The sequence below is a fragment of the Dipodomys spectabilis genome, unplaced genomic scaffold (assembly GCF_019054845.1).
Source record: "Dipodomys spectabilis isolate Male_0828 unplaced genomic scaffold, ASM1905484v1 ptg000003l, whole genome shotgun sequence".
Taxonomy (NCBI): Eukaryota; Metazoa; Chordata; class Mammalia; order Rodentia; family Heteromyidae; genus Dipodomys; species Dipodomys spectabilis.
Genome location: NW_024870680.1, coordinates 15,611,405 through 15,639,207, shown reverse-complemented (window position 1 = coordinate 15,639,207; position 27,803 = coordinate 15,611,405). Strand labels below are relative to the sequence as shown.

General features: G+C 36.6%; 1 protein-coding gene across 5 annotated transcripts in view; it reads right to left on the bottom strand.

The window, feature by feature from the left end:
* Positions 1 to 27,803, bottom strand: part of Fchsd2 (FCH and double SH3 domains 2) — a 250,079-nt gene that overhangs the window by 96,935 nt on the left and 125,341 nt on the right. For all 5 annotated transcript variants that reach the window (XM_042687508.1, XM_042687523.1, XM_042687500.1 and 2 more), the window contains exons 5-8: positions 19,058 to 19,202; positions 14,532 to 14,665; positions 10,615 to 10,669; positions 9,478 to 9,606 (exon numbers count right to left, since the gene is read on the bottom strand). In XM_042687508.1, the coding sequence (XP_042543442.1) occupies positions 9,478 to 9,606; positions 10,615 to 10,669; positions 14,532 to 14,665; positions 19,058 to 19,202 (463 nt within the window). The remainder of the gene's footprint in view (positions 1 to 9,477; positions 9,607 to 10,614; positions 10,670 to 14,531; positions 14,666 to 19,057; positions 19,203 to 27,803) is intronic.

Sequence of the window (27,803 nt, the reverse complement as noted above, 5' to 3'; positions counted from 1 at the left end):
TTTTCTGTTGTTCCATATGAATTTTTTGATTGTTTTCTCTATTTCAGTAAAGAACATCATTGGGATTTTAATGGGGTTTGTATTGAATTTGCATATAATTTTTGGCAGTACACAATATTGATTCTACCTATCCATGAACATGGTAGTTCTTTCCATTTCCTGGTGTCCTCTTTTGATTTCTTTTGTTAGATTTTTATGGTTTCACTAGACAGATCTTTTACATCTTTGGTTAGGTTAACTTCTAGATTTTTTTTTTAAAGGCTATAGCAAATGGGGTTGTTTTCATGATTTCCCTTTCTGCTTGTACACTGTTGATGTATAGAAAAGCTATTGATTTTCATGGGTTATTTTTGTACCCTGCTACTTTGCCAAACTGGTCAATTAGTTCTATGAGTTTGGGGGTGGAGTTTTTGGGTCCCTCAGATATAAGATTGCATCATCTGCAAATAGAGATAGTTTAATTTCTTTTTTTTTTCTTTATCAATGGTGGGGCTTGAATTCTAGGCCTGGGTACTGTCCCTCAGCTCTTTAGCTCAAGGCTAGAGCTCTATCACTTGAGCCACAGTGCCACTTCTGGCTTTTTCTGCTTATGTGGTGCTGAGGAATTGAACCTAGGGCCTCATGCATACAAGGCAAGCACTCTACCACTGAGCCACCTTCCCAGTGCGATAGTTTAATTTCTTCTTTCCCTATATGGATCCCTTTAATGTCCTTTTCTTGCCTTATTTCTGGCTAAGAATTCCAGAACTATGTTGAAGAGGGGTGTAGAGAGTGGGCATCCTTGCTTGTTCCTGATTTTAGGGGAAATGATTTTAATTTTTCCCCATTTAGAATGATATTGGCTGTTGATGTGTCGTATATGGCTTTGTTTTAAACAATGTTCCTTCTATTCCAGAGCTTTTAATATGGATGGATGTTGTATCTGGCTTTTTCTGCATCTATTGAAATGATCAAATAGTTCTTGACCTTAGCTCTGTTGATGTGGTGAATTACATTTATTGATTTGCATATGTTAGACTAGCCTTGCATCTGTGGAATGAAGCCTACTTGGTCAAAATGTATGATTTTTAAAAATTTGTTTCTGCATTCTGTTGGCTAATATTTTATTGAGGAGCTTTGCATCTGTGTTCATCAGAGACTTTGGTCTATAGTTCTATTTTTTTTTGTTGGATACTTACCTGGTTTTGGAATGTGTGATATTGGCTTCATAGAATGAGTTTGGGATTGCCCCCCTCTGCTTCTATTTCATGGAAAAGCTTGAGGAGTACTGGTATTAGTTCATCTTTAAAAGTCTTAGAGAATTCAGTGGTGACTCCATCTGGGCCTGGGCTTTCCCTTGTTGGAAGACTTCTGATGACTTCTTCTATTGGTTTATTTAGTTGACATATCTTCTTGGTTCAGGTTGGGCAGTTTGTATGTTTCTTGAAGTTCTTCCATTTCTGCTAGGTTTTTCTTTAGTGAGTATAGATTTTTGGAAGGAGTTCTTTATAATCATTTGTGTTTCTTGGATGTTTGTTATAGTTTTCCCATGGTGTCTCTAATCTTATTGATTTGAATTGCCTCTCTTCTTTTTTCTATTAATCTCACAAGTGGTCTGTCAATTTTATTAATTTTTTTAAAAAAACCAGCTTTTTGCGTCATTAATTTTATGTAGTTTTTAAATTTCTATCTCATTGATTTCTGCCCTAATCTTTGCTGTTTCTCGCCATCTACTAGCTTTAGATTTAATTTTTCTTGCTTTTCTAGCAGCTTTAATTGTATCATGAAGTTTACTTGAGCTGTTTCTGTTTTCTTTATGTGTGTGCTTAGGGCTATAAACTTTCCCTTCAGCACTGCTTTTGCTGTATCTCAGAGGTTCCGTTGTAATGTTTTCATTTTTATTGAGTTATAAGAACTTTTTACTGTGGGTGGGAGGGGGGAGGGAATGGGAATGGATAGGAAGGGGAAACAAAGGAGGAGGCAACAATGCTTGATAAGAAATGTACTCATTACCTTGCCCATGTAACTGTAACTCCTCTGTATGGTATTTTCACAATAAAAAATAAAAATAAAAAAAAGAACTTTCTAATTTCTTCCTTAATTTCTTCTGGTGTTATTCAGTAGTGTGCTGTTCATCCTCCATGTATTTGAGTAATTCTGCTGTGGTCAGACAGGGTGCAAGGGATTATGTAAATCCTCCTGTATTTTCTTAGGTTCTTTGTGTCAACTATGATATCCAATATGATCTATTTTGGAGAATGTTCCATGAGCTGCTGAGAAGAATGTGTATTGGGTTATTGTTGAGTGTAAAACTCTGTAGATATCTGCTAAGTCCATTTGGTTATTATGTTATTTAATTCAGAGACTTCTTTGCTTATTTTTTGTTTGGTTGACCTGTCCTTTGTGAGAGTGAGGTGTTAAAATCTCCCACTATTAATGTGTTTGAGTTTTGTTCTGTAAGTCCAAGAACATTTGTTTAAGCTATTTAGATGCTCCACTGTTTGGTTCATAGATATTGATCCGTGATTTCCTCTTCATGGATCATTCCCTTTATTAATATGTAACGACCTTCCTTGTCTTTTGGTATTGATTTTAATGAGAAGTCCATTTTACCTGATATCAAAATGGCTACTCCAGCCTTCTTACAAGGTGCATTTGCATGGAAGATCTTTTTCCATCCCTTCACTCGGAGTTTCTTTTTATCTTTGGCTGTGCCATTCTCTTACAAGTCCAAGCCTCATCCTCTACCACCCAATTGCTGACTCCTACTCACCAAAAAAAGCTAGGCTGTTTTGACAGGCCACCTACTGTATGAAGGTAAGTTCTCCATGAAGAAGATAAGGGAGGTTCTCCATAAAGAAGGGCTGACATCTGAGGATCACGGTTCAAAGCTAGCCCAGGCAGGACAGTCAATGAGACTCTTATCTCCAATAAACCACCAGAAAACCGGAAGTGGTGCTGTGACTCAAGTGGTAGAGTGCTAGCCTTGAGCTGAAGAGCTGAGGGACCGCGCCCAGGCTCAGAGTTTAAGCCCTATGACCGACGAAAACAAACAAGCAAACAAAACAATAAAATTGGCAACACTTGCCATGTCATGTTTTCAACCACAATTGTGTTTTTTTCTATTTTTGCTGTTTCTGGGGTTTGAACTCAGGGCCTGGACACTGCCTCTGAGCTTTTTTTTTTTTTGTGCTCAAAGCTAGAGGTCTGCTATTTGAGCCTCAGCTACACTCATGACTTTTTGGTGGTAAATTGGAGGTAAGAGTCTCATGAACTTTCCTGCCCAGGCTAGTTTCAAACCACAATTTTAGATCTGAGCTTCTTGAATAGCTAACCAGTGTTGACCCATAACTGTGGTTTTTGTATTTTAAAGTTTTCCAAAATGTAATCTGAATGCTACTGGAGGTTGCTGAAACCCTTTTAGGAGATCCATTAGGTCAAAAGTATTTTAAAATAAATACCAAGATTAATATTTCCCTTTTCCACTGTGTTCACATTTGTACCAATGCTACAAAAAGCAGCAGTTAACCAGGCGCCGGTGGCTTACGCCTGTAATACTAGCGCCGAAGGCGCTGAGATCTGAGGATCGCAGTTCAAAGCCTGCCCAGACAGGAAACTCCACGAGATTCTTATCTCCAATAAACCACCAGAAAACCAGACTTGGAGCTGTGGCTCAAGTGGTAGAGCACTCACCTTGAGCTGAAGAGTTGAGGGACAGCCTCCAGGCCCAGAGTTCAAGCCCCTCCTACCACCCCCCTACAAAAAAAGCAATGGTTGAGTGCTGACATAAATCTATGCCGTGTAATAGCAGTCAGTATATTCCTTACTGCCCAGCCCTCACAGGGAGTAAGGAAAGGAAGGGAGGAAGAAAGGAAGGTTGGGAGAGAAGGACAGAGGAAAGGAGGGAGAAGACGGAGGGATGGAGGAAGAAAGGGAAAAGAAGAGAAGGAAGAAGGGAGGGAAGAGAAAGCAGAATGAATCAGAAATGATGTAAAAACATTAGCATTTTTATGTGGTGATGAAAATGTACAACAGTATAGACCTTGTGCAAAAATGATATTGTGATTCTTCAAATATCAAACACAGAAATACAATTTCATCTAGTATTTCTATTTCTAGGTATACACTAAAAGGAATGGAAAATAGGAATTCAAAGCTTGAGTGCATCCATAATCATAGCAGTATTGTTCATAATAGCCAAAGATGGAAAGAATCTCAGTGTCTATCCATCAATGGATGAATAAACATAATACACAGATACATACTACAACATGAATAATTCTATCTCTTTTTGGGGGTGGGTTTGGGTTGAAGCCAGGGCTTCTCACATGAGAGTCAAGCATTTTATCAATGAGCTATACACTAGTGCCTTATGGATGAATCTGGAAGATAATGCTATGTGAAATAAACCAAACACAAAAGAACACTATATTATTTCACCTTTTTTGGGGGTCCATCATGGATACCGAATTCAGAGCTTGGATGCTGTTTCTGAGCTCTTTTGCTCAAGGCTAATGCTCTACCACTTTGAGCCACAGCTTCACTTCCAGTTTTCTGGTGGTTAATTGGGTAAGAGTTGCACAGGGACTTTTCTGCCCAGACTGGCTTCAACCATTATCCTCAGATCTCAGCCTTCTGAGTAGCTAGATCACAGGCATGAGTCACTAGTGTCTGGAAATGATTCCACTTATATGAGGTTCATAGAGTAGTGGAATTCATACAGACAGGAAGTAGAATGGTAGTAGCCAGGAGACAAGGAAAAGAGGACTAGGGAGTTACTTGGTTATAGAGTTTTCATTTGGAAATATAATAAAATCCTGGGGGTAGATGGTGGTGATTATTGCACAAGTGTGTTCTAAATGCCAACAAACTATTTATCTAACAATGATTAAAATGACAAATTTTATGTTAAGTACTTTTTACCACAATTTTTAAAAAAGTTTTCTTAATGACCCCAAAAGATCTCAGGACTAAGTTGTCTACTCTCACTTCTTCTTTTTCTTTTTTCTTTTCTTTGTGCCAATCCTAGGGCTTGAACTCAGGGTCTGGGAGCTGTTCCTGAGTGATTTTGCTCAAGGTAAGCACTCTACCACTTGAACCCCAGCTCTACTTCCAGCTTTTCTTTGTATGGTTAAATGGAAGTAAGAATCTCATGAACATTCCTGCCTGCACTGGCTTGGAACTGTGATCCTCAGATCTTAGCTTGCTGAACAGCTAGGATTACAGGCATGAGCCGCCGGTGCCCAGCTTCACTTCTACCATTTCTATTTAACATTTTGCAAGATTTTAGTTGCTACAATCAAGTAAGGTATACCCTTATAGATCAGGAGAAAAGAAGGAAAACTTTCTTTATTCAATTTTGCATGATCATAGTTATTAAAAACTATCAAGAGTCCACACACACAAAAAAATCTACTGATGTAACTATGTCAGTAAGGTTGCAGGACACAAGGTCATGTGGCAGACTATATTTTCTTTTTTTTTTTTTGGCAGACTATATTTTCAATAAATGGTCATAACAGTACTTCTAGTTACCTGCGAACTTCCATAACATTACCAGATTCCATTAACAAGTAAAATCTAATCCCTCAACACCCCTGAATAATGGTCAAAACTTTGTAACTACTTCAATAAATACAATGCATCAGAAGAGAGACAGTATTATCTAGTAGACTTTAATAAAAAGTGACAGGGTCTGTGCCTAGCATGTGCTCTAACTCTGTCTCATTTACATTTGTCATGCAAACCCAATCATACAATTGTGAGAAAGCCAGGAGAGCCAAGATAGAAGCTTCATGTAATAGGCTTCTTTGGAAAGTTAAGCTCTTAGAATCCAGACCCTAGTCTTTGAGCTATTCTAGATGATATGGAATTGTAAAGTAATCTCTACTGGTTCTAACCAAAGTACAGATATAAAAGCAAAATAAATGTTATTATTTTAGGTCACTAAACTCTGCAGTCATTTGCTATGCAGGGTTACATAGTGACTAGAACAAATTAATATATAAAAATATATTTCCACATATTAAAAAAGAATTGACTGAAAAAATTAAAACCTAACATTTAGAGTAATACTGGAAACTACCATATGAAAGTTTTCCATATGAGGAACAACTAAATTAAAGTGCAAACAAAGGCACAATTAATTTTGAATTTAATCACGGCTGTGGATGTTAGGAAAAAAAATGGTTATCAGAGTTGTTGCCAGACAGAGCAAGGGGCAACAGAAAAAAAAAAAACAAAACAGCAAAAACTAAAAAAGCTACATATTATTTCTGAACAACAGAACTGCACAATCCAACATGATAGTCACTAGCCATATGTGTATTCTGAGCACTTCAAATGTGGCTGTTGTGACTGATGAAAAGAACATTAAAATGTATTCATTCCATACATTCCTAGGACCATCACATTAGAGTACAACTTTAGAGCCCTAGCAGCTAGCTAAACCTGAGATGGGCTGGCTACTGAAGGGAACTATGGGGGACAAAAGAGTTGCCTCTAACTTGAAAAGTTTGGCCACTGAGAGGAAAAATACACATACAGATAACTGTAAGGACAAAGCTGTGAAAAGAGTTGAGGATGGTATATATAGTATTAATAGAAATAGGGTCAAATGTTTAATCTTCCCAAGAAATAGGATGTAAAAAAAAAAAGAGGATGTAAAGCAAGAGAAATAGGCTTGAAAAAGAAAAACAATTAAATCATACTATGAAAAATAAAACTAAAGTTTTCTTGAAAAAATACATATACACACATACATATATAGGTTAAGCATGCTTAATTTTATAATCTGCTTTGCTGGCTTTGAAAATGTAAGAAGGGACCCATAAACCAAGGAATGCAGGCCACCTCTAAAGCTGGGAATGACTCACCCAGATGAAAGCCAACTAGGAGAGAGAGACTTCAGTCCTATAATCACATGGAATAGAATTCTACTAACAACCAGGATTTGGAAGATAATTCACCCACAGATACCCTTGAAAGGAACATTATATCCTGTCAACACCTTGATTTTGGCCAGATGAGACTAAGCAGAGAATCAGTTAAGCCACACTGTTCTTGGACTTCTAATCTACAACAAGTCTGTGGTGATAAATCTGCATTGCATGGAACCTCTAAAAACTAGAAAGAACTTGAATTTGTTAATGACTCAAACAAAATTTTATACCTTATAATGTTTAAAAATAAAAAGAAACATACAAATAAAAAAATAAAATCCGAAATCCTCCAAAGTATAAAGTACTTCTGGTCAAGTACATTCAACTGGTAGTTATCAAGCGGATCCAGCTGGTAGACACATACAGCATATAGCATAACCTTAAGTACAAGCTGTGTTAAAAATTGTCTTTAGTAAATGCATTGTTTGAATCTTATTATACAATATTTCCTTAGAGGAACAGGTGAGAATGAGAGGCTTAGTCTCCAAATTGTCCTTTTATGTGTAAAGCACTATGCCTAACAATATCCAAATAAGACACCTATGTGTCTAGGTTCAATACTGTATGGTTAAATATATGCAGAGTTTTCATTTGAATGTCAAAACAATTCTATGTCTTTCACTATTCTAACTTGTATTCTAATTAGCAAAAGTTGTAGCTTTACAGATGATTTTAAAAAGGGAGTTTTAGGAATAAAAGTGAAAGAAAAAATTCAAATAGTTTCTAATCTAATGACTTCTTCCAACACTCCTGTTTGTCTGCAAAAGTTTTAGAAAATGTCCTCTCTACGTTATAGTTTCTAGAACAGTTGATCTCTTTTCTAGATCCTTGTAGAAAAAAAGAGTATCTGCTCCAGCTGCATTCCCATTTTCAATGGCCTCCTATTCCTTAGCAAGCCATTTCACCATAGCACTGTGTTTGTTGGAGAATGGTTAAGAATCATATATTTGAGAAGAGCATTTTGAAAAACAGCATTTTGAGAAAGAATTGATCCCACATTTGAGTTCTTGGTAAAATAGGAAAGCACTCCATGGTTGGGCTTATCTGGAAGCAACGGGAACAAGTGGCAGTAGATTAAAATGGTTTTCTTCTCCTCTACTCCCTTTCTTTTTTTTATCTTGAGTGAAGATTCAAAATATAGGTGGAACTGAGTCTTGGTAGCTCATGCTTATAATCCTAGCTACTCAGGAAGCTGAGGTCTGAGGACTGTGGTTTGAAGCCAGTCTGGATAGGAAAGTCTGTAAGACTCTTATCTCTAATTATCCACCAAAAAGGTGGAAGTAGAGCTGTGGTTCAAGTGGTAGAGTGCTAGAGTGCTAGCCTTAAGCAAAACAGTTCAGGTCCTTAGTTTAAGGCCTAGAACTAGAAAAAAATACAAGTTATGTAGATGGGGAAAGACCAGGATGGAGTTTGGATATACTACCATTCAATCTATCTCCATTTCAAAATAATACCTACAGTTAGAAATATCTTCACTTAACCACTAGATATTTCCTTTTCTTTGTCCCATTGACATTCAAAACCATGAAATACAGCTGTAAACCTTAATATATTAAAGATAAAATTAGAAAGATTTTAAAATCCAGTTTAATAATAAACATGGCTAATAGCCAAAATTCTAATTAATATTTTACTTAAAAAATATACTATAAAAATATACTTTCTATAAAAATAAGCATATGCAGGGGCTGGGAAGGTGGCTCAGTGGTAGAGTGCTTGCCTTGCATGCCTGAGGCCCTTCGATTCCTCAGCACCACATAAGCAAAAAGAAAAAAGCCAGAAGTGGCGCTGTAGCTCAATAGGTAGAGTGCTAGCCTTGAGCTGAAGAGCTGAGGGACAGCGCCCAGGCCCAGAGTTCAGGCCCCAAGACCGGACCAAAAAACAAAAATAAGCATAAGCATTAAATATAATTTTTAACAGAAATGCTTTTCAGAAAATAAAGATATAACCTTAAAAAAACCTGCAATATACAGCCTTTCTCTGGTGATTCATAAGGTACTTGAAGATTCTGCTTTGACCCAATATTTTATCAATTCTAATGCTTCTAAAGAAATGACTCAGAAGTAGTATCCTAGTTTAAGAGTAATTATCTTATATCTTTATATACCCATCTTATATATCAATAATCATTACACAGCAAATATCTACAGTAGCTAAGGACCCTTTACTATGCTTTGGATTTAAGTATTTTGTCTTTATTTACTTATTATTGGCAGTATGGGTGATCAATCCCAAGGTCTCACATGTGTTAGGCAAGCACTCTATCACTGAACTCTATTACCAACCCTAAACATTTTCTAACACTAAAAATTCTAAGTTACTTAAAGCATAGGTCATCCAAATATTATCAAATACATTCCAATAAAATACAAAGTAGTCTTACTACTAGAGACTCAATGCCAAATACCTAATATTCATGAGTTGATTTTTGTTTTGGTACAGTACCTGGGTTTGAACCCAGAGATAGACACACATTCTCCCACTGGAACTAAATCTCTAAGGCACTAGTTTTGTTTTTAACAAAATGAGATTACCATAGAAATTAAAACTGTATTACCTTCATAATGTTAAGTAAATCAGTTTGATAGTAGCGATCCTGATGTGCATTTGCTGCTGCTAGTGTGAGAAGGTAGTCATTCCTTGCATGAGTAGCTTTGGAATTGCACTCAGATCGTCGGGCTTTCAACTAGAACACAGTAAAATAAAAATACCATCAGTGCAAACTGCTATTGAACTTATGAATTTCCAGCTGGCAATTAATGGCTTCCCACCAGGAATAAACATAACCATATCAAGAACACATTTATATATACACAAAATTACTCATCACTTCGAGGAACAAAATAGTGTCTACATACAATAATAGAAGAACACTTTTAAAATAGTTGTTACACTTAAACATACTTCTAAAACTTTCTAGAGAAAGAAATACTTTGCTCATTTTATGCAAATGGAAAAATAAAGGTTTGAAATTAACTATCCTATCTCAGAGGACATAAATAAATGTATTGGAGTTAGAAAATAGTTTTTTAAACTATTAACACTTCTAATATGCTAGAACTGCCTGCTGGTGGGGAGCCTTGCAGTAAAGTAAGTATTAACTTATTGAACATTCTACAGCTTGAAGGCCTCCCAGGAAAACTCATTTTCATCTGAGAAGACTTGCCCAGGGATTTAAGGTTAAGTAAACCAGTTTTTTTTTTTTTTGTCGGTCATGGGGCTAGAACTCTGGGCTTGGGCGCTGTCCGTGCACTCTTCAGCTCAAGGTGAGCGCTCTACCGCTTGAGCCACAGCACCACTTCTGGTTTTCTAGTGGTTTATTGGAGATAAGAGTCTCACGGAATTTCCTGCCCAGGCTGGCTTTGAACCGTGATCCTCAGATCTCAGCCTCCTGAGTAGCTAGGATTACAGGCTTGAGCCACCGGCGCCTGGCTAGTAAACTAGTTTTTGTAGCACTTCCTAAAGCCATTGCATTGTCTCCTATACTATGAGTTAGACATACACTTCCTAAGCAGGTAAGGCATAAAAACCTAACACCTAACATAGTCTTGAGAAGTAACTTATATCCAAAGTGGTGACAGCTGAATGAAAACAACCTTAAAATGATTCTGTAAAGTAGAAGTAACCCACTTCCACCCTTGAAAGATCCAATTCTTTATTTACTCAATTATTAATATACGATTTCAAACCTCACCTTTACACTTGCCTTCTGTAAACTGATTCTTGATTGAAAAAGACTAAGTTTAGACCTATAATAAAAATAGAAATGAATGTTTAATAAAATTATAAATTGTACAATTACTAACATTATAATTAATTTTTAAATAACTTTTTTGGAAGATACTATTCTAAAACTAATTAAAAATAGAAAATTAAGAGTGATGTTGATTTGCCATTGTTTTATCACAGGAAGAATTTAATATTATGATAAATACAGAGATCAACATAATAAAATATCCTCAATGACAAAAATAAAATTTAACAAAGAAAATACTTCGGTGTCTCCTAATTAAAAGAATGATGAGCTGTTAGTTATTCCATAACATAGAATTTCACACATTCTAGTTCTTGTAAGAAAGGTCAGAGAAACTTAAGAGACAACAAAACTGTAAAAGCAAAGATTAGTAGGCTAAGTGCAATCTGCAATCTTTAAAAAATTCTTTCTCTCAATATTCCTTCCCCTAGAAGTTATTCATGTATGGGTGCCTGCTTATGTATACTTTCTCCACTTCAAAAGGTATTCTGCTGAACTTACAGAGAAGGTCCTTGGACACTGCTGTGTTTAATCTTCCACTGTAATGTTCATATCTCTTGATTCCTGTAAGTTTGGGAGGGGAACTATAATCTAAAAATCAGTAGTAAAATATATTGGTTTGAATCCAAATGACTAGAGACAACCACACAGAGAAAGTCAACAGACAAATGCTAAGGAACAAGCAACAATCCTGTGACAAGTGATTTTTCTGAAGATGCAGTGTTTGTCTTAACTGTGGTGTCATGGAGATTGCCATAGGAGAATTAAATGCATGTGCTGGCAGCTATGCCTTCATATAAATTACAGCTGCAGACCACTTGGGATTGGAAGACAAAGCAACCAGTCTCTGCAGAGCAACTGTGAAGAACACAGCAAAGGTAGCTGCTTATCTCTCTAATAAGAAAGAAAGCAATCAGTGATGAACGTATATTCACCCCACTCTTCTGCCCTGTTAGAAAAAACACGGATCTAGGGCTGGGGTATAGCTCAGTGATAGAACATTTGCACAGCATGTACAAGTATTGGGTTCTATTCTCAGCCCCACAAAAAAAGTTGGGTCTAAGATATTCCTGATATTTCTTACTTTGTCATATTCATCTTTCATGTATTTTTTGTTTTTATCAGATTCCTATTCATTTTGATTTAGAAAAGCAAAGATCACACACTTTAAGCAAGTGAGCACTAGTTCAGGATAAGACTGTGGCTGAAGCATTCTTAGTTCTCCTTTTTCTAGTCATTAGCCAAATTAGGCTGAGTTGTACACCATTATCTTCCAAAATAAGGATTTAAGTTTTTGAATTAGCTCTTTATCAACCTACATAAGACCAAAACAGTATCTTCCTTCAAAGACTGGAATAAACAGACAAGATTCTGACAAATTATACACTGTGCAAATAATGAACTATTTTATGTACTATACCTTACTATCTACTCTTCAAAATCATATCTAATTATATATTTGACTGCACCCCTAAAACATCAATTTGACGGGTAACTGACCTCCAAAGTGAGATCTTCAGTTCCAAATTATCATCTAAGACTGGGTACTTGACTACCTACCAAAAATATCCAAGTCAGTTTCTCCAAGGCTCTTCAGAATTTATGTATCCAAAATGGAGCTCACCATTTCCTTCAAACTGCATCCTTCTTGCTTTTCTGGTCTCTGTTAAGGTGTCTACTCACTATCTTTGAAATCATATGTAGCTATCTCTACTTTGAAAACCATATTCATCTTTAAGACTCTATCCAAACACCACTGTTTCTATAAAGGTTCATCTTATCAGGAGGCAAAATTCATCTTTTGATTTTCCATGCGTTCTAACAGCTTCATATTTCTATAATAATAGGTTACTGAGTAAATGACTTCAGATACTAAATTATTTTGTATTTACTAATGAATAAATGTACTTCCTAATTCTAGGCTCCAACTTCCTTGATGGCATGAAGCTAACTCTAACCCTAATCAACCCTGTACCAACTGTACCAAACAGTGAATGAATGAAGACAAAGGTAGTTATTATTTTGTACTTGAATTATTTTTCCAGAAAAATTACATACTGAACTACAATGTTTCATTTTGGATTTGAGCCATACTAAAAAGTAGTTCCTTATGATCAGCTCTGTGAATTAAATGACTATCAAGTCTGTACTTCTCAGGAACAGTCCTGACATTACCCTCATTTCATCCTATAGGACATGGCTAAATTAAGTATGTATACAAGCTGAACAAACTTGGAGTTCTCAGTTCTAGAATTCCTATAAGCCATCATGGCAGGATAGCCCCAATCAAGTTCCCCTAATCTAAAATCTTCAGATTTTACTGGGAATAAGAGTGTAGTGACTATGAAAATATAAGAAATATTTGTATGTTCAAAAAATAAAAGAAGAAAAATAATTAACTGAGGGAAAGATTTAACATGCTTTCTGGTAACATCAAGAATTCTATGAACATTCATTTAGTATTCTTTTGTACTAAATTTTCCAGTAATCGCTAAATTTTCACAAGATATTTACAAAGTCACTTAAAATCTTTGTAGAAAAAAAAGCATGATAGATAGCCACCTTTTCCTTGCTAGACTATTTTTACAAATGTCCAAAGTTGTCTGATTTCATGTCAAGGAGTTCAGACTCAGGTTTTGAGGCAGTCAGCACAGTGAAAGGGGGTCTCAGCAATTCTACTCATACACCTTTTGAGTCCAGTTCAATAATATGTTTATTTTTTCCTTACCATATATGATGCAGTTGTCACTGCAAAAAATCTCTGCTATGCTACTTATTTTATAACCTTAAAAGTAATTGCTGCCGGGTGCTAGTGGCTCATGCCTGTAATCCTAGCTATTCAGGAGGCTGAGATCTGAGGATCACGGTTCAAAGCCAAACCCAGCAGGAAAGTCTTATCTCCAATAAGCCATCAGAAAACCGGAAGTGGCACTGTGGCTCAAGTGACAAAGTGCTAGCCTTGAGCTGAAGAGCTGAGTTTAAGTCCCAGGCCCAGAATTGAAGTCCCACAATCGCAAAAAAAAAAAAACCCTGCCAATTTCTTCTTTTCCTGTTATTGTCTAAATAAAAGACTGTAACTTACAAACATTGAAAGTGAAATTGGCAGAATTGCTAAAACATATTCTAAAATGTATATGTACTAGAATTTCATGCAAAATTAAAATATACTGCGTGGGCAAACTTTCATGGGGATCAGAGCACTTGTGCACTTGATATACCCACAGTCCTTCAGTGGCATGTGGAGAATCATGATATTTTCAACTACAACTGAATTCATTCTAGCATGATAAATATTAGGTTCTTAAGCCCCAAATTTAAGACAACATAGCAACTTTAAACTTTCGATAAGGGCTGGGGAGGTGGCTTAGTGGTAGAACGCTTGCTTTGAATGCACGAGGCCCTGGATTCGATTCCTCAGCACCACATAAGCAGAAAAAAATGGAAGTGGCACTGTGGCTCAAGTGGTAGAGTGCTAGCCTTGAGCTGAAGAGCTGAAGGACAGCACCCAGACCCAAAGTTCAGGCCCCACGACCGACAAAAAAAAAAACCCCCAAAAAACCCCCCAAAACCAAAAGTTTTCCCTAAGCTTTCAAGTCTATAAACACAATCCTCATTTATCTTGTTTCCTTTCCAAATTCAGCTTAATAATCAAATAGTTCCATTTTGTTATATTACTAAAAATAAACTAGCCAATATAAAAGAAAAATGTAACCTAAAGTACATAACAAATGTAGGTCAAATAAAAACCAATACACCATAAGAGTAAGTCTATGGTCTGTACTGACAGAAAACAAAATATTATCAGAGATAATGTTTATTTGCATAATCATTTTCTAAGAAAGGCAAAAAACACATACTTTGCCTCGATGTCAGCTTTCTCTCGTATTGCATGAGCCATCTGTTCAGTCTCAAAGTACTTCTTTTTGCCTTTAGCTAAATCTTTCACTGTTTCTTGTAATTCAGTTTGGATCTTTGTCAACTGGTCCACACACTGTAAAATATAAAAGTGCAATTATTGTAATTTTAGTTTTCAAGTTCACAGAAAATGCATTTTTCCTAAAGACTATGTGACACCCTTCAGGAAAGAAACCCTGGAAAAGAATCTGCACTTTTAAATGTCCTTCAAATTATAAATTAAAATCTGATGAACAGCTGGCACTTCCATATCAAGTAGTATATCAAACAGCATCAAGTTTGCCTAACAATCATGCTTTGCAAAATAACCCAGTTCTGCTGCTGACTGACATTAAGGCATAAGAACAGCTATGAAAAACTTGTTGCTGCACATATCATGGCAATAAAGGCACGTGAATAAAGCCATTTGGTATTCCTTCAAAATCTTAATAAGTTTGATTGCAAACACAAAAGCTGATAAAAGGAGTCAGAGAATTAAGTAGTATACTAAAGTATTGGAGTTAAATTACATTTTTTCTGTAGACTTCTGTTTTTTTTTTTTAAGACTATATAGAGTTTAGAATTAGAAAGTAGTACATTCAAGTTCCTATTTACTAAACCTCTCTAACAATTTTTGGCTTTAGTTTTATCATTTGAAAAATGTAATACACTCCTGGTCAGGGCAGTGATGAGAATCAAATGAGACCATAATGGATATTGTGGCCACTTGAAAACTATAAACTGTTACACAAATTTGAATCACAATTATTTCTTTTCATGTGTGTGGTGCTAGGGGTATAGTTCAGGGCCATACATGCTAAACATATACTTTAACATTGAGTTACATCAACAGTCTCTCAATCAGAATTACTTCAAGAGAAGTAAGTAAATGTTAGTATAAATGAGAAAGGCATGGACAAGCAAATATAAGAATGGCACAAAGCCTTAGGTTATGATGGCTCATGTTTTCCCTTATAAGCTAATGTTAGCAGATAAAAAAAATGATCTAGATCCCAGGTGCTGGTTGCTCATGCCTGTAATCCTAGCTACTCAGGAGGCTGAGATCTGAGGATCATGGTTTAAAGGCAGCCCGGGCAGGAAAGTCTGTGAGACTCTTATCTCCAATTAACCACTGTGATGCTGTGGCTGAAGTGGTAGAGTGCTCACCTTGAGCTGAAGAACTCAGGGATAGAGTCCAGGCCCAGAGTTCAAGCCCCACAACTGACAGAAAAATAGATCTAGAAAAGGCTACCATATGATTCTTATGATAATTTCTCATTATAAATTTCAGCATTCTATCTGCCTGTCAAACTTTGAAAATAACATCTCTCAGAGCTTCCATAATTTTTATCTACAACCTCCAGCACTAGGAGGCATACTAATGTTATAGACCCAAATGAAGAAACTAAAATACTGGTATTGATTAAAAAAAAAAAAACTATCCAAAGTGGCTCAGATAGTAGAATTATGAAACAGATCAGGAGTAACATATTAGAGAAGCTAAAGGAAAGGGGTAAGAGTTAGGATGTAGTGTGGTAGTACACTTTCTTAATATGCACAAGACTCTGGATTCAAGGGTAGGGGGAAAAGAGGACAAAGGAAAAAATGTGGAGAACTGTATCTGAATCAGAACATGTATTTTTTACAAATCAAAAAAAATTTTAGAAGTTAAAAATGCATCAAGATTCCAAAAAAATAGGTTTAAAAAATAAGTTAGAAGCAGGGTGCCAGTGGTTCACACCTGTAATCCTAACAACTCAGGAGGCTGAGATCTGAAGATTATTGTTCAAAGCCAGCCCCACCAGGAAAGTCTATGAGACTCATCTCCAATAAACTACCAGAAAACCAGAAGTGGAGCTGTAGTTCAAGTGGTAGAGTGCTAGCCTTGAGCTAAAGAGCTGAGGGACAGCACCCAGGCCCAGAGTTCAAGCCCCACAACTGGAAAAAAAAAAAAAAAAAAAGTTAGAACTGAGTGTTGATGCACTGCCAGGCAGATCAATGGGAAATATTCAGATTAATAGAGAGAGAAACACAGGGTAGAAATAAAGAAAAATTGTAAAAGACATGGGCAAAGTTACAAAATCTAACAAAATAAAGTCATCAATGCAGAAGTAATAGAATTATACTGTTAAAATATTTTTCTAGGGGCTGGGAAGGTGGCTCAGTGGTAAAGTCATCAATGCAAAAGTAATAGAATTATACTGTTAAAATATTTTTCTAGGGGCTGAGAAGATAGCTCAGTGGTAGAGAGCTTGCCTTGCATGCCTGAGGCCCTGGGTTCAATTCCCCAGCACCACATAAGCAAAAAGAAAAAAGCCAGAAGTGGCGCCATGGCTTAAGTGGTAGAGCGCTAGCCTTGAACTGAAGAGCTGAGGGACAGCACCCAGGCCCAGAGTTCAGGCCCCACGACCGGACCCCCCCAAAAAAATATATATTTTTCTACTGTTAATGAGGTAGTAAACTACTGATCAAAATTGATTATAAAGGACTGGGAACCAAGTTTGAAAATAGTAAAATTATTGATTTAAGATAATGAATAAATTGGCATATTGCAATGTCTAAGGTAATTATTAAAAGAAAAAATATAGAATTATAAAATTAAGAAGCTAATTGTGAAGAAAAAATAAATCACAAGATTGCTCAATATCAGTAATCAAAGGGAAATCAAAACCAAAATGAAATATTATCTCACAACGCCAATGAATATTATCTCACATCTGTTAGATACACCTATTACACCTATTATTTTAATTTAAAAAAACAAAGTATTGGTAAGGTTGTAAAGAAAGTAAAACCTTTGTATACTGTGGTGGGAATGTATTCACTATGAGAATCATCTTGTTAGTTTTATTGAAACTTTGAAAATAATCTAGAACTGCTAAGAGTTATACACCTGAGGCCAACAAGGTGGAGAGAATGAAACCATTGGGGACAGCAGACAACAGACTGAAAGAAAGAATGGGTTCTAATTTGTGCCCTGGATCTGGTCAGCCCAAGTCTTAGAGAATTTTTAGTTATAAAAATTAACACATTCTCAGGGGCTGGGAATGGGAAGGTGGCTCAGTGGTAGAGTGTTTGCCTTGCACGCCTGAGGCCCTGGGTTCGATTCCTCAGCACCACATAAGCAAAAAGAAAAAAGCCGGAAGTAGGCGCTGTGGCTCAAGTGGTAGAGCTCTAGCCTTGAGCTGAAGAGCTGAGGGACAGCGCCCAGGCCCAGAGTTCAGGCCCCACAACTGGACCCAAAAAAAAAAATTTAATACATTCTCATCTTGGCTGAAGGCAATTTGAAGTAGACTTGTTATTTGCAATCTCAAAGTCCTGACAAGTATGTCTAATATATACTAAGTGTTCCACACCTGCCTTAAAAGGATTTACATAAACACCATTATTATCAGCTATAACAAAACAAGTTAAGTAATTTTCAAATCTCATCAATCATTTTTTGCCTAGGTATTGAATTCTGGTCTGACACTATTTCACTCAGTGGAAAGAAGCATTAGATGTGTTAAATGCTTTTAAAACATTCTAATATTGAAAAACATTCTAATATTTTCAAAACATTCTAATAGCCCTAGTCATTGAAGTAGAATTGGTAAATACATTGGCAGTAGGAGACAGTCTTTCCAAGTATAAAATTATACTACTATTAAGTCTTTGTGCTTGCTTTCCACTCTTGCTACATGAATGAACACACAGACACACAGATATTTTTCTCTAATTTGAAATTACTTGTTACCCTTCCCTTGTTGTTGTCCCACTATCCCTTCCCTCCCCTACCTCCTACACTCCTCGTCAGTCCCCCCCACCCCACCGTCAGTTGTAAAGTTTGTTTCCCAAATACTGTTCTGTGGGTCTCATTGTTGCAATGGGTCATGTTGTATTCTTGTTTTACCGTTTTGTTATTTCCCTTCCCCTCCCCAGATTAGACAAATGTATACACAAGATGCAAGGTATAATTAAAGAAAGAGGTCCTTTTGAAAAAAATGTTTACTCATATGTATAATTAGTATTGTTAAATTTTGAAGCAAACTGTTTTTTTTAAAATAAAGTTACTAATATATTTGGTTAAAACATGTTAACTTCCTTTCAATTATGCAAAATGGCTCTAGCAGAAACTGAGATGATTAATGCAAACTTTTTCAAGACTTAGTAGGATTAATAATGTAACTATTTAAAAGCATATAAAACAGATATTTTGAAACTATGTAGGCATATTTACTTGTGCTAGACCGAAAAACAATATTTCTAAGTGTTTTCTAAGAGTTTTTCCAATTTCCATACACACCTTTATCAGTTAACAAAATACAATAGTGAAAGAATGTTGGGAAATCTTAGTAAAATGCTACCAAAACATTTGTAAAAAGCATTATTTTTAAAAAGCTTATTTTTAAAAAGCTAAAGTTTTCAATGCAATTTAGTATAATCATACAGATTACAAATGTACACTGAAATATTAATATATATATAAGAACAGAAATAGAAATAATACCCTTTTTAGTTGTTGTTCTTTTATGCTTCTCACTGTCCTTGCAGGCTCAGAAATGAAGTTTTTGTAGTTTTCACATATATTGATCCGAGACTGGGCTACCTGCATTGTTCCCTCGAGAAAAGATTTCCAAACAGGATACATACTCCTAAAGAGGGAGAGAAAAGAATTAGGCAGGGAAAAGAAGAAAAAGCTTCCATTGTCCAAAAGGAAGATAATCTTTTATATTACTGTAATATATTAACTTTGGGTTACAAACAATATTTTATTATAGTACATGGAGAAGCACAATGGGGAAATCTGGTTCAATGGCTATTCTTTTTTTGTGTGTGTGCCAGTCCTGGGACTTGAACTTGGGGCCTGAGTGCTGTTCCTGAGCATTTTTTTTTTTTGGTCGGTCATAGGGCTTGAACTCTGGACCTGAGCGCTGTCCCTCAGCTCTTCAGCTCAAGGCAAGCGCTCTACCACTTGAGTCACAGTGCCACTTCAGGTTTTCTGGAGATAAGAGTTCCACAGACTTTCCTGCCAGGGCTGGCTTTGAACCACACGATTCTCAGATCTCAGCCTCTTGAGTAGCTAGGATTACAGGCGTGAGCCACAGGCACCCAACTTGTTCCTGAGCATTTTTATTCAAGGCTAGAACTCTACCCCTTGAATTAGCTCTACTTCTGCATTTTTTTGGTGGTTAATTGGAGATAAGACTTGTCTCATGGAGTTTCCTGTCTGGGCTGGCTTCAGACTGTTATCTTCATCTCAACCTCCTAAGTAGGTAGAATTACATATGTGAACCACTGGTGTCTGACCAATTAAAAATAGTTTTATGTAATTGTTTATAGCTGATGTCCTTCCTCTCTCTATGGTGAAAATTAGATAAAGGTAGGGGTATATTCATGCTGACTATAGTATTCCTAGGGCCTAGCAAATACAGAATTGTTACAATACTATAATATAGATGAATAGATGAATATAGTAATGAGGACTGCACAATAAAAAGATAAATCTTTTCATCAAAAGAGATTTTGAAAAGAGGCTATTAGAGGGGCTGGGAAGGTGGCTCAGTGGTAGAGCACTTGCCTTGCATGCATGAGGCCCTGGGTTCGATTCCTCAGCACCACATAAGCAAAAAGAAAAAAGCTGGAAGTGGTGCTGTGGCTCAAGTAGTAGAGCGCTAGCCTTGAGCTGAAGAGCTGAGGGACAGCGCCCAGGCCCAGAGTTCAGGCCCCACGACTGGACCCCCCCCCCAAAAAAAGAGGCTATTAGAGATTAGCAGATTTATAGCAGGCAAATACATCCTTGAACAACTAGGCATCATGAAAATAATGTATCCAGCTGTCAATCAGAAGACTTGTGCTCACATTCCAGTTGAATCCATCTAACCATAAGTAATACACCCTCACTACTTCCCAATGTGCAAATAAGAAATAAAAATACTGGGCTTCTAAGACATTGCTCTTTGATCCACTTCTACCTTCAGGGCCACTCAATTCTACTTTGCTGGGTTTTCCCCTTTTCCCAATCCTGTAAATACTGGAGTGTTATATAACCACTGACCACTTTCTCTTTACGTTCATCAACAACCGCTCACCTACGATCATGGCTTTAACTGTTATTACTATGCTTAAGTCCTGAACTCTGCATTCCTTTCCACCATCTTCCCTAACCCCTAAATGCCTATATAACATACTCACATTAGAAATTTAATGGGATCGTAAGACCTTAACGTGTTCAAATACAAAGTCTTCATTTCCTTAGATTACACCCTGGCAAATTATTCCATATCAAACCTAGTTTTTCAAATCTAAAATGTTAATATCATCACTGATTCTTTTTTCTCCACTTATATACCACAGTGGTGTTTCAAGAAATCATCTTTGCCTGAAACTGCCAGTTCACATCTATGATCCTAGCTACATAGGAGGCTGAAATCTAAACATCACATCTCAGAGCTATCCCAGGTAGATAAATCCATGAGACTCTTAACTCCAAATAACCAGCAAAAAGCCAGAAGTGAAGGCATAGCTCAAGTGATAGAACACCAGCTCAGAGTCAAAAGCCTGCAAGAGGCCTTGAGGTCAAGCCTTAGAACAAGCAAAAGATGGGCTGGGAAGGTGGCTCAGTGGTAGAGCGCTTGCCTTGCATGCATGAGGCCCTGGGTTCGATTCTTTAGCACCACATAAGCAAAAAAGAAAAAAGCCAGAAGTGGTGTTGTGGCTCAAGTGGTAGAGTGCTATCCTTGAGCTGAAGAGCTGAGGGACAGCACCCAGGCCCAGAGTTCAGGCCCATGACCAGACCAAAAAACAAAACAAAACAAAAAAGAACAAGCAAAAGATGTCATCTTTGCCTAGGTTTACAAAATGAAATAGGCTCTGATTATAGCTTATCTCTTCTACTGCTGCCACCTATTTTCAGCCATGATTATCTTGTGCCTGGATTACTGCAATTGTTTCTTCTTTTTTTTGGGGGGGGGTCCGGTCGTGGGGCCTGAACTCTGGGCCTGGGCGCTATCCCTCAGCTCTTCAGCTCAAGGCTAGCGCTCTACCACTTGAGCCACAGTGCCACTTCCAGCTTTTTTCTTTTTGCTTATGTGGTGCTGAGGAATGGAACCCAGGGCCTCAGATATGCAAGGCAAGCGCTCTACCACTGAGCCACCTTCCCAGCTGCAATTGTTTCTTAACTGACTTCTCTACCTGTGCTCTGTATCCAACGTCTATGTTGTATGCATTAAACAACTGAAGTGCAACTGCTCCCTGGCACTCTTGGTTCACCTTACAATGCATGTCATATCACTAACTAGTATATTCAATTATTCACTTGTTTACTTTCTTCCCTAGCTAGAATGTAGGCTCCATGTGGCATAACCTTTGTTTTATACTCCACTGTATACGCCACTGTATCTAGAATGGAGTATAGTGCTGCAAACACAGGGGAAGGAGAAGAGGAAAGCCCAGAGTTGTTTGACTTCCAAACCTCTGCTCTTAAGGCTGATGGGACTGCCTTTATTTTAGTAACAAGGCTAAACATACAAAAGGATCTTTTCATTCTGATAAAGGTATATAGTATACCAAGATTTGTATATCCTAGGTCTTTTATATATATATGTCCTACACAATTTTTGTCTCAAGCTTCTATATAATAATTTTCTTATCTTTTTTTTTAACTGACGTACCTTGCAAACTAAAATATGTAACTTTATATTGCTTTTACAACTTCATATCACTTTTTAAATGTGAAAACAAACACTGGCCATAATAATTAAACTGTAACTAATAAAACACAAAAATACTCATTTACATGCTACCTAAGAACATGTTGTAAAGTATTTTTATATGAATATCATATTGGAAAACAAAACTTTACCAGAAAGAACTCTGCATTATAAAGCCTGACAGGGAGGCTTACTCTTATAATCCCAGTTACTCTAGAGGTGGAGGTAGGAAATTGATTCCAAGCTGGAGGCCAGTCAAGCAATGTTAGAGACCCAATCTCAAAAACATGGGTAAAGGCATGGCTCAAGTGGTAGAACACTTGCCTACTATGTATTAGAGCCCTGAGTTAAATCCTCAGTATCGCAAAAAATTTTTTTTTCATTATGAAACCAACAAATTAATCTTTATCAGTATGGTGATCATTGAAATCTACGTATTATTAAAAAACTGCATGGAATTTAATATGCATGAACATATTTATAAACATATTAAAAACTGATGTATTCTGAACTATATTATCAGTCTGTATCAGTACAATTTCCTTGTTATGATTTATCACTGAGGAAACTCAATGAAGGATATCAACATTCTTTATATTATTTCTTACATTAAGCTACAATTACCTCAAAATAAGTTTTTTTTTTAAATTAACAAAATTGCAATCTTCTCCAGGCCTAGAAATAATTTCTTTCTAGGTATCACACCTTGGGTCAACTCTAAAAAATGTGCTAAGTTTGGGCTGGGAAGGTAGCTCAGTGGTAGAGTGCTTGCCTTGCATACATGAGGCCCTGGGTTCGTTTCCTCAGCACCACATAAACAGAAAAAGGCAGAAGTGGCGCTGTGATTCAAGTGGTAGAATACTAGCCTTAAGCTGAAGAGGTGAGGGACAGTGCCCAGGCCCAGAGTTCAGGCCTTACAACTGATCAAAAAAAAAAAGTGCTAAGTTTACAACTTAGATGAATTTATACAGTAACTGGTAATAAGAAGAAGGTATGGTATGTTAATGACTAAGTGTTCCTGTAATGTTGGACTTGGTTGTAAGAAGGGAGAATGTACTAAACCCAGGAAACAGAAGAAAAATCCAGAAGGAAGACAACTAATTGTGCAGGTGAGCTGTGGTAAGAACTACAGCACAACTGTGGCTGAAGCACATAGGTTTGGAACCAAGGTCAAAAGAGGGATAAATAGCTAGATATGAGGAGACATAGGATCTGGAGCCAGGTTTTTTCATGGCTTTGAATATCATAAAAGAGACTTTCAAGTAAATAGCATTTTACAAAGACATAGGATGGTTATGATAAAAGGCAAACATAGTTTGTTGCATTGTAGCAAATGGAATTGTGAAAGGGAGAGATCACAGGCAGATGAGCAGCTATATAATGTTCCAGAAAAGAGAAGATGAAACAGAAAAGTGTTGAAATTGTAGGCATGTGGCTTTATTTTCCCAGCCAAAAGTTAACAAAAATATATGATCATTGCTAGAGACAATATTTAGAGCTAACAATGTAGAGATTATTGAGAAAATCACAACAGAGCTGAGGAAATTTTGAGAAACATTCAGAGAAACATTCCTCAACGATAAAAAAAAATGTACAAGAGCAGGTACTTTAGAAGTTTAGTTTCCAGGGAAATGGGAATTTCATGACATTAAATGGTGCTAGTATCACTAGATTGGAAAACAATTTAAAAGACTGATCATATGCACAGATAAAGATGGATCAGTTTGTAGGTAGGAAGCTAAGTAAATAGGTAGGTAGCTAGTTAAGTAGCTAGGTAGGTGGCTAGGTAGACAGGCAGACAGGGAGACAGAAAAACAAAAAAGGAGCTAATTCAAGAGGTAGAGTTCTAGCCTTGAGCAAAAATGCTCAGGAACAAGCTGGGCGCCCGTGGCTCACGCCTGTAATCCTAGCTACTCAGGAGGATGAGATCTGAGGACCTTGGTTCAAAGCCAGCCCAGGCATAAAAGTCCGTGAGACTCTTATCTCCAATAAACCACTAGAAAACCTGAAGTGGCGCTGTGGCTCAAGAGGTAGAGTGCTCGCCTTGAGCTGAAGAGTGCAGGGACAGTGTCCAGGCCCAGAGTTCAAGCCCCACGACCAACCAAAAAATAAAAAAGGAAAAGAAAAACAAAAAGGGGGCAATTTTAAATCATAGTAAAAGAAATGAACAATTTATTGGTACAGAACTTATAAAAGACTATTTCTAAAATCAACATTTTAAATGTGTAAACCCTCTATACAGTTTTTCTTCCTGAAATAATTTACACTACAGGCAGACAATACACATATGTGTATATAGGAATTATTCACTGTAGCATTATTTATAGAAGCAATAAATTAATAACCACCAATAAGGAAATGGATAACAAAATTGCAGTTCATTCATACTGTGACTTTAAAAGTCACTTAAAAAGAATGAATAAGCTGGGCACCAGTGGCTCATGCCTGTAATCCTACCTACTCAGAAGGCTGAAATCTGAGGACTGTGGTTCAAAGCCATCCCAGGAGGAAAGTCCATGAGACACTTATCTCCAATAAACCACCAGAAAACCCAAAGTGGCACTGTGGCTCAAGTGGTAGAGCACTAGCCTTGAACTGAAGAGTTGAGGGACAGCGTCCAGACCTTTAGAATTCAAGCTCCATGACCAAAAAAAGAAAAAAACAACTGCCAAAAAGGCTTGTGTAAAGTTGACTGTGTGTGCATGCACATACATATGCATAACACAATTTGGTAGAGAGAGCAGTTTACAGATACATATGTGTGTGTATATGTGTATCTTAGTTCCTTTAGAAAGAGCAAAACTGTATATTTTCACAAATGAATCATACAGGAAAAAATGTGAAAGGAAAGACTACATGCTTTTTATAGGAATTACTCCAGAGAGTAGAAATAAGGATGAAAGAGGCTTGAGAAAGTACTTCTGTAACTTTTGTAATATTAAGCTAATTGGTGAAAACCATGTATTTCTTGGATAAGATATTTTTAAATTCCAAGATGAATTTAAGTGAACAAAATTAAAGAAGCAATTTAAACTGACCACAACCAAATAAACTCAGAATAAAACAAAAATGGGCAATTGCCATTCTCACCATCAATTCTGATCTTTCTATTGTCTTTTTCTAGCATGACACCACTATTCTCTCAGTTGCTTAAATAAAAAAACTTGGGAATGATTATGTTACTCTGCCTCCCTTCCTCCTACTTCATTCATCCAGCCAGTAAATATTTATCAAGTGCCTCCCACTTGCCAGGAGCTATTTTAATACAAAGCAAACTATTTAGTTTGCCTCGGAATGGGACAAACTCAAAAAACAAATCTCTGCCAAATCAACTGCTAGTCCTCTAGTTTCAGTTTTTTAAATACCTCTGAAATCTCCCCCACAACCTGATTTTCACTATAATATCCATAGTTCAAATGAACGGATACAATGTGGGAATAAAGTTTGGAATTCTTTCTCATATCCATCTAAATCACCTTCATAATAGGAGAGTTGATCATATCATTCTTCTCCTGAATATCCTTTAATGCTTCTGTCTTCCAAATAAACATAAACTCCATAACCTGATTTGCAAAGTCCTCTTGGATACCTATGTATGTATTATCCATATCCACTATTCTACCCTCCAACCCATATATTTCACATCAGGCCATACTGAACTGCACATAATTCATCTAATACTTGCATTTTCCTATACTCTATGCCTTTAAGGTGTCATATCTAAAAGAAAAAGGCAAGCAAGAGCTTAGGCCCTAAGTTTAAACCCCAGTATGGGTACAAAAATAAATAAGCAAAATTAAAAAAAAATGCAATTTCTGTGTGGAGTTCTTTTCACCAAACGGTATGCCTGACAAGCTCTTGTACATTCCTTAAGGTGAAGCTCTACAAATCTAGGTTTTCCTCTATGGTTCCAATGCATCTCTAGAGTACTTCCTGATACTGTACCTTTAACAATAGCTTTCTTCTGTAAGCTCCTAATGGATAGATACCATATCTTTTGGTGTCTCTAATCCTGAAGTCTAGTTTAAAAGCTGGTTTTTTATATGCATATCATCAATAAAGAAATAATGACATTATTATATATGACTTAAAGAAGGTCACCTTCTTTACATGTGTGTGATCTTCTTTAAGTCATATATAACCCAAGACCTAGTGACCTAGTAAAAAATTAGGGTAATAATCACAGACATGAATGAAGTTGCTACCATAGGATCTAAAAGTAACTATTTAGTAAATGCTGGCTTAAAATACTTGTTAGAATTAAATACCTAACCTGGGAACACAGCCTGTAGACTCATTCTTTGACACCTGAAATCTGAATTTCCAACAAGCTTGGAATATTGCTCATCTTTAAGTTATAAAATTTTATCCCCAATATCATGATTTTCTTAGTAATGCTGACTGTATAACAATATCACTGAATATGTTCACTCTCACCTCAAGGTTTTAATCCTCTTATCTCTTTTGCCTAAAATTTCATCTCCTATCTCTTTTTAGCTTAAATTTATATATACTAGAAAATCTGAAGGACACTTCTAGATTTATTTTGTCATTTAATATTTTCCCAATTTTGAGTTCAGGCTCTCTCGTGCTTGCTAGATAAGTGATCTAACACTAAGCCATGCCTCCAACCCTTTAATATGCTGGTTGTTTTTTGAGATAGGGTCTTGCTTCCTACCTGAGAAAATATTAGAGCCATGATCCATCTACTTAAGCATCGTATCATAGATATGATGATAGGTGTGTGTTACCATTCCCAGCTCTTGGTTGAAACAAGGCACCTGGGCTTGCCTCAAATCATGATCCTCCAATCTAACTTCTCAAGTAGCTAGGGTTTACATGCATGAGCCACCAACACTAGCTTATTTCACTGTAATATTATAAAGTGAAATTATACCATTCTATTATTTATAGCTATCATGCCACCTTCCAAGTCTACCACTATAAAGAACTATTAGTTTTTCTTGTATAGCCTTCCATTTTCTAGCCTCATTTCCACATTCTTTTTAAAAATTTTATTTTTAATTGTTTTATTGTTATTATAAAGGTGACATATTTATATATGTTATATTTATATAAGTTAGATAAAGTGTATGTTTCTTTTTGGACAATGACATCCCTTCCCTTGCTCTCTCCCAGTTTTTCCCTCCCATTCCATCCACCAATTGTATAGTTCATTTTCAACCTAGTGTCCAGTGAGTACCATTGCTTCATTTGTTCACCCTTTGTTTCTCCATTTCTGTGTTTCTTCTTACACTCCCAAGGACATATAAATGAACAAACAAAAAGGAAAGAAAAAAAACACAAAAAAGAAAAAACTTCTTTTTTTCATTTCCTGAAGTTCATTTCAATAAAAATTATTTTATATGATCAGATGCATATAGGCATTGTGCTTTTCTGTTCTTCTCTCATTTCCAGTCTTAAGAAATTCTCTGACAGCCAGGCACCGGTGGCTCATGCCTATAATCCTACCTACTCAGGAGGCTGAGATCTGAGGATCTTGGTTCAAAGCCAGCCTGGGCATGAAAGTCCTTGAGAATCTTA